General features: G+C 36.5%; 1 protein-coding gene across 3 annotated transcripts in view; it reads left to right on the top strand.

The window, feature by feature from the left end:
* The window catches only part of LOC118006471 (polyadenylate-binding protein-interacting protein 1), a 31,623-nt gene extending 19,809 nt beyond the window's left edge, over positions 1-11,814 (top strand). For all 3 annotated transcript variants that reach the window (XM_034999140.1, XM_034999139.1, XM_034999138.1), the window contains exons 6-11: positions 904-1,029; positions 2,297-2,403; positions 3,334-3,451; positions 4,245-4,299; positions 8,167-8,260; positions 10,644-11,814. In XM_034999140.1, coding sequence (XP_034855031.1) covers positions 904-1,029; positions 2,297-2,403; positions 3,334-3,451; positions 4,245-4,299; positions 8,167-8,260; positions 10,644-10,737 — 594 coding nt within the window. In that variant the 3' untranslated portion in view covers positions 10,738-11,814. The remainder of the gene's footprint in view (positions 1-903; positions 1,030-2,296; positions 2,404-3,333; positions 3,452-4,244; positions 4,300-8,166; positions 8,261-10,643) is intronic.
* The last annotated feature ends 236 nt before the right edge of the window (positions 11,815-12,050 follow it).

Raw genomic sequence — 12,050 nt, 5'->3', positions numbered from 1 at the left:
AATCCCAGAGATAGGTTATACCTCCTTTAACTTTGACTTGAAAACTTAATCGTAAACACCACTGAAAAGACCCATGAGATCCACCATCAAATGTGCATCTCAGTGCATCTAAAAGGTCTGTCCAATCTAGTGCCTAATTTACTACCCCATTTTACCACAGATGGACTTATTATTATTATTTTTTTTTTGCATTGGGATTTTATTTTATTTTATTTTTTTAAGTAGGCACCATGCCCAACATGGAGCTTGAACTCCCAACCCTGAGATCAAGAGTCACATGCTATGCCAACTGAACCAGCCAGGTGTCCCTGGATGGACTTAATTTTTTAAAAATTTCATGCATTAATCTTTCAGTTTAATTTTTATATAAGCCAAAATAAGAGCATTCACCTAAAATGTGCTGTAAATGAAGAGTCATTCTAAGAATGCAGTTGTTTCCTATGTGGACGTAATAATGCCATGTCTGTGGGGGGTGTACAGATGAGGTGTGACTCCTGAGACTGCAGCTCTTCTGGCTGGAGAGCTACGATACTTAGACGATTCTGATGCAAAACAGTATTTTTAAATAGTATAAAAAAGAATAATAAAATGCTGCATGTTCCAAAAATGGTGGTAGCTTAATAGACCAGAGAATGCTTTATGAAGCAGTAATTTATAAAGGAGGCTTAGGTTATCCTGACCATATGTTATGTGTGATAAATGGAAAATTTTACCTGTAGTTTACTAGTTGTATTAGAGGTCCTATATACATGTAAAATAGTATAATTTTGTGAAGATACAAGAGCATTTCTGATTTTTGTATTGTTTAACTTAAAACACTTATTTTGCCAAGATGTTAGACCATTTATTTATCTGTTGTAATATTTTGGCATGGTTGCTTTTCATTTTCTTCTGTCCCAAAAGATCAAGGGAACAAATGGACAGGTTACAAGAGCAGATATTCTTCAGGTTGGTCTTCGGGAGTTGCTGAATGCTCTCTTTTCTAATCCTATGGATGACAACTTAATTTGTGCAGTAAAATTACTGAAGGTAGGTTTTACTTATGTTTGTCTTAAAATTCGTCTTTCTACCCCATTCGTATATGATTTAGAGGAAGGAAAGTATGTATAGTATTGAGTGAATTCAAGATTAAATTTTTTTCTTTAAGTTAAATATTGACATTTTGCTTTGCTCTTGAATTTAAATATTAGAAAAGCAGTATGTGCTGATTTTAAGATTTTTTGGGGGGGAGAGAGAGAGTGCATGAGCAGGATTTGGGGGCGGGGGGCAGAGGGAGAGGGACACGCAGACTCCGCACTGAGCACAGAGCCTGACATGGGCCTCAATCTCAACGACCCTGAGATCATGGCCCGAGCCGAAATCAAGACTCGGACTCTTAACCAACTGAGCCACCCGTGCTACCCTGTACTGATTTTTTTAAATATGAGAATCCAAATTTAGAAGCAAAAAATGGAAGTCCTTCACCCCCATCTCTAAATTTCCTTTCCCATGTATGTATATGTGCCCTCAAAAAAATCTCTTTTTGGCTTGCTCTTTTAATCTAACAATATCTTAGATCTTTGGCACAAAAGATTTACCTCTTTCTGCAGTAACTTCGTTTCTATATGTGCAGTTGTTCATGTAGGTTCGATTCCTACACATAGATTTGGTGGGTCAGTGAGCGTAGTATACTTTATTTTGAGAAGTAATGTCAAATTTCCCTTCTAAACGACAGTGTGTGGTTTGGTTGTTGTCCTACCAACAGTGAATGAGTATACTGCTTTCCCCATATTCTTACCAGTGATGGATATAATCAATCCTGGTTTGTTTTGTCATGGCTAATGAGTAAAAACAAAAATCTTGTTTTGCATTTTCCTGATCACTAGTGAATTTAAGCATTTCTTCACATTTGTTAGCCATTTTTTTCCTATGAATTACCGGTTTATATCCTTACCTCTTTTTTTTCCCCCCCCTGAAGTTTGTATTTTTTATTTTTTTTAAATTCAGAGCTTCTATACTTGTATATTTCAAAAAGCGAAAGGTTGATTAAAATTTTATAGCCTAACTTACATGGGGAATATACCCTATAGTCATTGATACATAAAACCTGTGATTCAGGTTCTGCTTTAATTTCTCTCAATCAGGAAAAATAGAGATTCCTGACTGTTAGATGGTGGAGAATAATTGGGAGTATTTAACTTACCAAATTCATTTTCTTTAGAGAATGCTTGAATTGCTATGAATACTTTTTTTTTTTTTTTTAAGAATTTCTGTACTTTATTGAATCCCTTATTTTACTGATAACCTGCTTTTTTAGTTGACAGGGTCAGTTTTGGAAGATGCCTGGAAGGAGAAAGGAAAGACTGATATGGAAGAAATCATTCAGAGAATTGAGAATGTTGTCCTAGATGCAAATTGCAGCAGGTGGGTAGCTAGCCAGTGGATCTCAATTTCTTTTTCTGTGGGGCTTGTTTTTTAACCTGTGATGTATGCTATCATCAAAAGAATTGAAATCTTACAGACCTAAATATTTAAATATTTCCTTTAAAGGTATAATATTTTAGTTATGGCTTCTGCTCACCTGGCTTTTTTTGTTCAGTTGTGTTTATAAATTGAAAAAGTTAAGATTTTCCTGTGGTGAGATAGGAGTCCGTTGAAAAGTAAAATGATTCAGACTTTAAACTGTTCAGTAAATACTTGGGTGAGGTACAATTTTAAGTCCAGTTGGAGGTAAAAATATGGGATAGGCACTGCCTTTAAGAACCATATAGTCACAGTTAGATGGAATAACTTTTTTTTTTTTAAGATTTTGAGAGAGAGAGAGCACAGGCAGGGAGAAGAGGGGAAAAGCAGGCTCCCTGCTGAACAGGGTGCCCGATGTGGGGCTTGATCCTGGAGCCCTGGGATCGTGACCTGAGCCAAAGGCAGACACTTAACCGACCGAGCCATCCAGGCGCCCCAGATGGAACAACTTTCAAGGCTGCTTAAAAAAAAAAAAGTCAGGGCGCCTGGGTGGCTCAGTTGGTTAAGCGACTGCCTTCGGCTCAGGTCATGGTCCCGGAGTCCTGGGATCGAGTCCCACATCGGGCTCCCGGCTCGGCGGGGAGCCTGCTTCTCCCTCTGACCCTCTCCCCTCTCATGCTGTTTCTCTCTCTCTCTCTCTCTCTCAAAATAAAGAAATAAATAAAATCTTAAAAAAAAAAAATGTTATGTCAATATAGGAAATGCCTAAAAAATCAAAGCACTTAGATGTACATGTTAAATTTATGAAACATGGTTTTAGGAGTCTGTGGTATTCTAGAGCCTAACAACACTTTGGTGGATACCCTTAACTCCTTTTCAACTTGTCTGCAGAGATGTGAAACAGATGCTGTTGAAGCTTGTTGAACTCCGGTCAAGTAACTGGGGTAGAGTCCACGCAACTTCAACGTACAGAGAAGCAACACCTGAAAATGATCCTAATTATTTTATGGTATGCCAGCGTTTACATTTTAAGTTTTGTTTATTGTTTGGATCCAATTTTGGAAATTTCTAGATGAGGTACATAAAGGTATTCTTAAAAAAAAAAAAAAAAAGGTATTCTCAGAATTTAATGCCAGTAACTCTTTTCATTGGCGTAGGGTCACATGGCAACCAGCAGGCCAGGTAAATAGGGAAGAAACATGGAATCCTCTAAGGAAAGCGTGGACTAGAGAAAGATCCATCCAGTGGCAAGGGAAATCAATAAGGCTTGGACTCAGTTGAGTGTGGGATTGTGGGAAGTTTTTCCAGAGAAATTATAACCAAAGGCCTGCATCTCACACTTTTACTTTGCATGTTGTAGTAAATTAAAATAAAAGTGATCACCAGGCCAATGATGCCCTGAAGCTCCTGACATGACCAAACCTAACACAACAATGGAGAAATGCTCCTATAACCCCAGCCATGGAAATTCTTTAAAAATTGGTGGGGGGTGGGGGGAGAACCACAACTCAAAATAAGCTGACACAACGCTAAATCACAGTGCACAACAAAACAGTTCATCACGAGTGTGACAGACTAGACAGCAGGGTTACAGCCGCAGGAACTTGAGAGAATAGAATAGAAATCTGAAAACCATAGACTTTCCCAATGAAATGAAAATGGCTATTAGGAAGCTAGTTTTTTGTGTGATCTTGCATTATCAGGTGCAGATGAGTGACCTCAGCCATGCTTTGTTAATTAATGTGCTTTAAAAAATAAACTCTGAAATGCTTACATATTTGTATCACTTTGATTCATCCTAGAATGAACCAACATTTTATACCTCTGACGGTGTTCCTTTCACTGCGGCCGACCCAGGTAGGCTGTCTCACAGTGCTTTGCCCCCCATTGCTTGGTAAGCTAGTGAGTTACAGAAAACCATACCCTCACGGGAACGAAGCGGTAACTGTTTGAAGCAGGCACATTGTTCTAAGATACAGGGTAAATGTTTGTAAATGTTTATCTCCTATAGAATATTCTTGACAGGGACAACCGCTTTGAACCATTTCAAGTGGAAAGTCTGACTCTGTATATAGTATCTTGTCATCCTGACAGTGGTTTTGGAGGAATCCCTTGATTAAATGCAACCATTTTTGTTTTATATTTTCTCTAATATTTCATTTTTATACTGTAAGCTTTAGGTGGTTAAAATAGAAGGGAAAGATGGTTCTAGTCACTACATAGAGTACAACATTTGTTACTATGGGTTAATACTTGCAGATACTAAGAATTACGGGTTTCATTAATAGTCAGTAGGTCAAAGTTAATTAAAATCTAAATCTCGGCACACTTCCCCTTCCAGAAAAGGGCCATTTATAGAAAGATTTCTTTAATTGTGATAAATGGGACTGCAGTATGAGCAAGAGAAAATTTTCCCAGTTGATAAAAATTATAACCAGCTTATTGTTCGGAATTTTCCCATTTGCTTACTCTGGATAGGAGGCACCTCCTGTTCCTCAGAGGAGGTGGAAAGAAGGACTGCTTAACTTTCAACTTTAAATTATGAAACTCTCAGAATATAAAAAGCACGCTGGTTCGTTTTAAATGCCAAATAATACTGCACTCAGAGTACAGCACTGGTTATAGGTCCCTACTTGAGGGTGGTTGGGTGGCTCACACTCCTTACTATAGAGTGCTGTACTCTTTAAGTAGTCCTTGTGCACATGCAGGAGGTTCTTCAGGGTGAAGAAGTACAGTTGCTACATTGTAGGTTACCTGCATCTTCTACTTCACTAAATGTTGCTAACCAGCTTTCCAGTCTGACTATACCACATGATATGCCCCCAGCAGAACATGAGGATTCCTGTTTCTCATCCATGGCAACACTTATTACCAGACCTTATTGTTGTCAGTTAGATTGTACCAAATTGTAAACTTTCATTTCCTTACTAGTGATAATGAATTTCTTTTCATGTTTCTATTGACAGTTGTTTTCTTTTTAAGAATTTTTTTTTTTTTTTTTAAGAATTGCCTATTTGTGTTCTTTGCCCATACTTGTCTTGGATCGTTTGTTTCTTAACTGATTTGTAATTCCTTACATAGCCCAGAAAGTGACTCTGAGGTTCTCCCAGTATATGCTGTCTTTCCATTATGTTTGTCTTATCCTATAGAAGCTTCGAGTTTTCATGTCACTGTATCTGTCTTGTTCCTGCTCTCGGTGGCTAAGGTTTCCTTATTACCATCAAATTCCATTTTCTTCTAAAAGTCTTTGTTGCTTTTTCATATTGAGGTCTTTAATCCATCTGGCTAATCTTTATGTGATAGATATAGTAGGACTTAAATATTCCATGTTCTCTTGTCTCAGCAACTGGTGTTGAGTTACCCATTCTCTCTCCTCAGTAAAATGCAGTCCCTCTGATGTGTACCGTGTCCATCCTCTCTAACTTGTATCTTAGTCTGTGTCTGTGCATGTGGATCTTTTGTCTGTCTTAATACCAATACCACAGTCTTAATTACTACTTTACTTTAAATCTTGCTATGGCTGGTAAGACAGATTTTCTTAGTCTTCAAAGTTACCTTGAATCATTTTGGTTCTTTGTTCATCTGTGTCTCATTTGTTCAACCTATTTGTTCTTTTGTCTACAGAAATTTTTTTTTTTTTTTAAAGGAAGTCCATTTCTTTTTTTTTTTTAAGATTTTATTTATTTGACAGAGAGAGACCCAGCGAGAGAGGGAACACAAGCAGGGGGAGTGGGAGAGGGAGAAGCAGGCTTCCTGCTGAGCAGGGAGCCCGATGTGGGGCTCAATCCCAGGACCCTGGGACCATGACCCGAGCCGAAGGCAGACACTTAACGACTGAGCCACCCAGGCGCCCCTGTCTACAGAAATTTCTAAAGATGCTTATTTTTGTTTCACATTTTTGTTCTTTTAATTCTAACCTTGCTGTTATTTTTGAGGATCACATAAAATTTATTTTGATCTTTTTTTTAAATTGCAATCTGATATTTAATGGTCTTAAACTTTTTTTGGAAAGGATTTCAAACTTACAGAAAAGTTACAAAAGTAAAAATTGTACAAATAACACCCATCCACCCATTACCCACATGTACCCTTTGTTAACGTTTATTCTATTTGCTTTATCACTTGTTCTGTCCACACTTTTCTAAACCATTTGAAGTTATACATATTGTGGCCCTTAATGACTGCTCTCATGTTTTAACTGCTTTTTTTTGTTTTTCTTCATGAAAACTCCTTATGGCTTGGGTTGTAGTAACATCTTTTCCTGCCAAGGAGCCACAGGGGTAAAACTGATTTGGAACAAGTTTTTATTTTCTTGTCATAGGGTTTTTTATGTGGGTAGTAGAAATTTGAGGTCTAGGCCCATTATTACAAATTTTCTGAGGAACCGGTTTCTTCAGAGTACTGTTGTTTCTCCTTCAAACCCAGGAAGAGACCAGCAAGCTTCTTTGCTAGCTCTCTTTGCCACCAGAGTGTTTTCCATTTTGTTTTTTTTCCTGGTCCACCTTTTTTTGAGATATCCACCCTTTGAAGGGCCCGGGTTTTTGTAGGTAGAGGTGGGCATGGGCATGAATTCCATCTCTGTTTCACATGGGCCCAAGACCTTGCTTTCTGAACTTCTGTAGGTTTTTAAATCCAAGCCCCTTTGTTAACTGAGAGCATGTGGTCTGCCAGCCTCCTGGCTGGAGTAGGTATGTATGATTTTCAGTTCCCTTTTTGTTGGTCATCAAGGGACTTGATTTTCTTTTTTCTGAACTCATCTGTGCATTTAAAAGAATGTTTGTCTTATCTGTTACCCCAAGTATTTGTTGCAGAAAGGTTCTGCAGTTAAAATTGTCTCCAAATTGCCAAAATTGGATGTCAAAATATCACCAACCCTTTAAGCTGAAATAAGTTTTATAGAGACTGGCAATCTTGGGGAAAATACGGTCTAATGTAATTATCTTGTTGAAATTTGAGGTAGCTATTGTTCATAAGAAACCAATTTTAAGGTAACTAATTTTAATACACACTGATCTGTTTTATTATTCAGAGATAAGTACTCCATATGGATATGCTAATCTTAAAAGATACTCAGTAACTCTGCCTAAGACAGTTGGCAGATGGAGAGCTATAAAATTACCCGTATTGCCTTGGAAGAACCCAACCAAGGGAAAGTTCGTATAGCTGAAACATTTATCAGATAGCTACCTTCCAGCTGTCTCTGAGGGAAGAAAAGAAAATCCCCTGTGCTCAGAACCTTTGCTAGGTTAGCTAATCTGATTGAGAAACATGGGCCAGTGGCTGTTAGTTGCTAGCCACTAGCTCACTTGACTTCCTCGGGAAAGAGTAAGGGGAACAGAGGCCAGGCTATTTGATTAAAATCCTTCCTTGTGGAAGGAAGAACAGGAATATGGAAGAACATGTTTTTTCCCAACAAGTTATATAGATATATGTTTTGTTTTATGGAAAGAAGCAGCAGAGAGTATAAGCGGCATACACATTGGCTATGGTATATCCACAGTGGCCTTGATTTGCAACATGTAATTAGAGGAATGTTAAGATTTATGAGCACGCAGGTGGCAAAAGCAAGCCAGTTAGAATATAAGTTTTGTAAAAGCTATTAAATATGCAACTGCTATTTAAACACTGGCTCTACTTAAATGAAAACTAATATTAAAAGTCATTTTTAAGGATAACTGGCCATTTTATGACTTTTGTCAACCTTTTTTTCAATTTTTTTTATAGATTACCAAGAGAAATATCAAGAGTTACTTGAAAGAGAAGACTTTTTTCCAGATTATGAAGAAAATGGGACAGATTTATCAGGGGCTGGTGATCCGTAAGTTCTTCCTAGCTATTAACTTTCTTTGTGATATTTCTGTGGCCATAGTTTGTAGATGGAGTTTAGATTAGAAAAAGGTAGATGAAGAATGCACATTTTGATTTGATGGTGTTGCAATGGTATACATGTATGGCTTACCAAAAATTTTCAGGAAATCATACTAGAAAACATAAACTCTGATTCTGAAAATGTATATATATCTGAAGGGGAAAAACTAAAATAGTGGTATACTCAAGTATAGTTTTGTAAAATAGATTCAGTTCAGCTCTAATACTGTAAGGTCTTAGGCAAATTCTGTGCCTGTTTTTTCCATCTGTAAAGTAGAAATAGTAGACCCTTCCTTGAGTTCCTTTGAGAACTAGGTGAAAATACATACATACTTAGAACCACCTCCTGGCAGATAGTAAAAGACTCAGATCTTAGCTGTTTTAAAGGATGAATTAAGATTAAAGAGAATGCTGATAACTACATTAAGTGTTTGGACTGATGGGAAGGTGTAAGTTATAGTCCCATTCACATCTCTCGATCCCTACCTGCCATTCTTTGTAATAAAAGAAACTTTTGCTACTCGCTTACCATCAGATTGCATTACACTGAGTTATAGAAGAACCAAGAGCTTGTAAGGTTTGGTCCCAGCTCTCTTAACAGTTCATGTGAATTTGGACCAGTTACTCAGGTATTCTAAGTGGAGGAGAGGGAATAAATTAAAACTGACTTAATTTTTTCCTACGTCTCATCTCTCATGTATGTTGTAGGTTAAAAAAGTGAACCACTTTTATTCTCTCCCCCATCTAGTGACATTTATAAGTCTGTTTGAGATCTAATGTTACCATATTTTTTTTACATACTAGTTTAATTAAAAAAAAAAAAAAATAGGGTTGTAAGGACTCAAGCCCAATAAGAAAAAGGTTCAGCCCTGCTGGGTATACCACTGGAAGTTCAAGCTGTTCTTGGCATTGAATTTCAGATTGTCCTCTGAAGTTTTGCTTGGTAAATATTACATGCTCTTGCCCTGATACACTTATGGCCATTTCAACACATGGCCTTGTACTAGAAACGGAGGAACAATGACAGAAAGACCCATCAGCAGTTGGTAGGATTGGCAAGATAGTTTTGTCACATATGTAGGTGGAAAGGATTATTGCGGGGTGGGGAGACATACAGACAACATGTTGTAGAGGAAAAGTGTAGAAAAGGGAAAAGATTTGGAGTCAGATTCTGGCTGTGCTACATATTTAACCCAAATCTTAGAGTTATTTACTTAACCTCCTTCCAGAGTCTTTTTTTCTTTTATCTCTAAAATGGAGATGATGGGTGCCTGTCTGGTGCAGTCAGTAGAACATGTGACTCTTGATCTTAGGGTTGTGAGTTCAAGCCCCATGTTAGGTGTAGAGATTACTTAAAAAGAATGGAGATGATAGTAGTACCTATCTTTTTAAGATGGCTATGGGTATTCAGTAAGAATATGTATATTAAATCCTTAATGGGCTCTTTAAATTTTCTACCCATACTTAACTGTGGAAAGCTTTGTTTTCCATCATTTTAAACTACCTAATAGTTGGAAAAATTCTGAGATAGATGATCTCGAAGGTAGCTTCTTGTTATGAAAGTGATTCCAGATAAATGGAATGTGACTAAATTGTCATTTCAAGAATAACATTTCTGATGTTAAGTAGATATAAAATAGGGGAGCCTGGGTGGCTTAGTCGGTTGCCTTCAGCTGAGGTCATGATCCCAGGGTTCTGGGATCGAGCCCTGCATTGGGCTCCTTGCTCAGTGGGGAGCCTGCTTCTCCCTCTCCCTGCCGCTCTCCTTGCTTGTGCTGTCTCTATCAAATAAATAATATCTTAAAAAAAAAAAAAAAGTAGACATAAAACTTTGCATTATTAGAGGTGAATGGCATATCTGAAATTATGTTCTAACTATAGTGTGATTAAGGTAAGTTTATGAAAATAATATCAATCTTGAGCCCCCAAATTTATATGTCGAGACTTTGAATTCACTTTTAGGTTAGGTTAAGAATTTAACATGTCGGGCGCCTGACTGCTCAGTCAGAAGAGCATGGGATTCTTGATCTTGGGGTTGTGGGTTTGAGCCCCACATGGGGTGTAGAGATAAATTTTTTTTTATCATACGTCTAAAAGTATAACAGAAGCTTAATTTCAAACACAAGAGACTCAGAATCCAGTGTGAAAGGTAACTGCTCAGATTAAGCGTTTGGTTGTCTGAGGACTGATATGTATGTAATTCTGAAAAGTGCTTACATTCTGTAACAGTCTAAGAAAGTTATATCACCATACTTTTTTGTGTGGCTTAGCATCTTAGATATTTCTGAATTGAAAAATGTTAAACTTATGAATCATCTTTACTTCTTTCATAGATACTTGGATGATATTGATGATGAGATGGACCCAGAGATAGAAGAAGCTTATGAAAAGTTTTGTTTGGAATCAGAGCGTAAGCGAAAACAGTAAAGCTAAATTTCAACATAACAGTTTTATAAAGCAGTTTAGGTTATGGTGATTTAGCAGAACACAGGAAAACAGGAAAATGTGTCACACTTATACCAAATTAAGGATGTTGAGTTATGTTACTAATGTATGCAACTTTAATTTTGTTTAACACTATCTGCCAAAATAAACTTTATTCCCTATAACTTAAAATGTGTATATATATATAATAGTTTATTATGTACAGTTAATTCCACTGTTCTGGCTGCAATAAAATCGATTTTGAAATAAATGAAATGTTGAAAGTAAATTTTGCTAGTTGGTTAGAAGCTTAACCTTTAAATTCTACTTTTCTTGAGGGAAAAAGTCTTAGCCTGGAAATATGTATTATTGCAAAATGTAGCATCCTTTTTTAGATGAGTATATAGCTTTCATTTAGTTTTACGTTGTCTCAATGAATTGGGTTTCAAGTATGAATCACAATCATGAAAATCTTTAGCACTAAAGTCTTAGAATATATCATTAACAACTGATTTACATATCCAGATGCTATTTGATACCAAGGGCTTTTAAAATGTCATTAAAAAAAACAAAAAAAACAAAACTTAAAACTCCCAACTAAACAACCAGGATTCTTTACTTAGGATTTATTGGAATTGTTCTTCCCCAACTCACCCCCCAACTTTTCATTACCCAAAAGCCTAGAACATTATTCTGCTTTATTTATATGGCTTTCATTTTTATTTTGTAGCATGAGTTGCATTGACTTTTTTACTAGAGAATTTTACTAGATCTTTGTCACTCAAGTTTTCACCTGCTTTATAATTGATACACCCTGAGGATCACTTTTCTAATACTTTTACTATAATGCAGTACCACCTCAGCCCTATTTAAAAATATTTGTACCTAATGTCAAAAGCCTTTTTCCAGCTAACTAAAAACTTATGTACAAAAGGATTGCTTGTAAATATGCATGTAAATAGTTCTGTTAATAACCCACTGTTTTACATTTGGTACATCTGTGTCTGCTAATACAGTTAGCTTTCTCACTTTTCAGCTTGTTTGTTCAGTCTGGATTAAAGTTAGACTTTGAAAATAAAATTTAAATAGTTTTCCTCTTAAGTTTTTGGAGTGGTATCCTGATATTTTAAAGAATTTCTGTTCAACTTTGTCATAAAATTAAGTGTTTGAAATCAAACTATGCTAGAAGATGTCCTATTCAGTGTGTGTTAAGAATTCAGTAACAAGTCTAGTTGGAAAAATTAAATATAAAACATTAACCTTTAGATTCCTTATTGTAAAAGGGAAGGATATATATAATTGGGGTTTTTGGAACT

Source organism: Mirounga leonina, unplaced genomic scaffold (assembly GCF_011800145.1).
Source record: "Mirounga leonina isolate KUSES-001 unplaced genomic scaffold, KU_Mleo_1.0 Mir_97, whole genome shotgun sequence".
Classification (NCBI taxonomy): domain Eukaryota; kingdom Metazoa; phylum Chordata; class Mammalia; order Carnivora; family Phocidae; genus Mirounga; species Mirounga leonina.
Note: the sequence above shows the minus strand (reverse complement) of the source record. Positions and strands in the feature narration are given on the sequence as shown.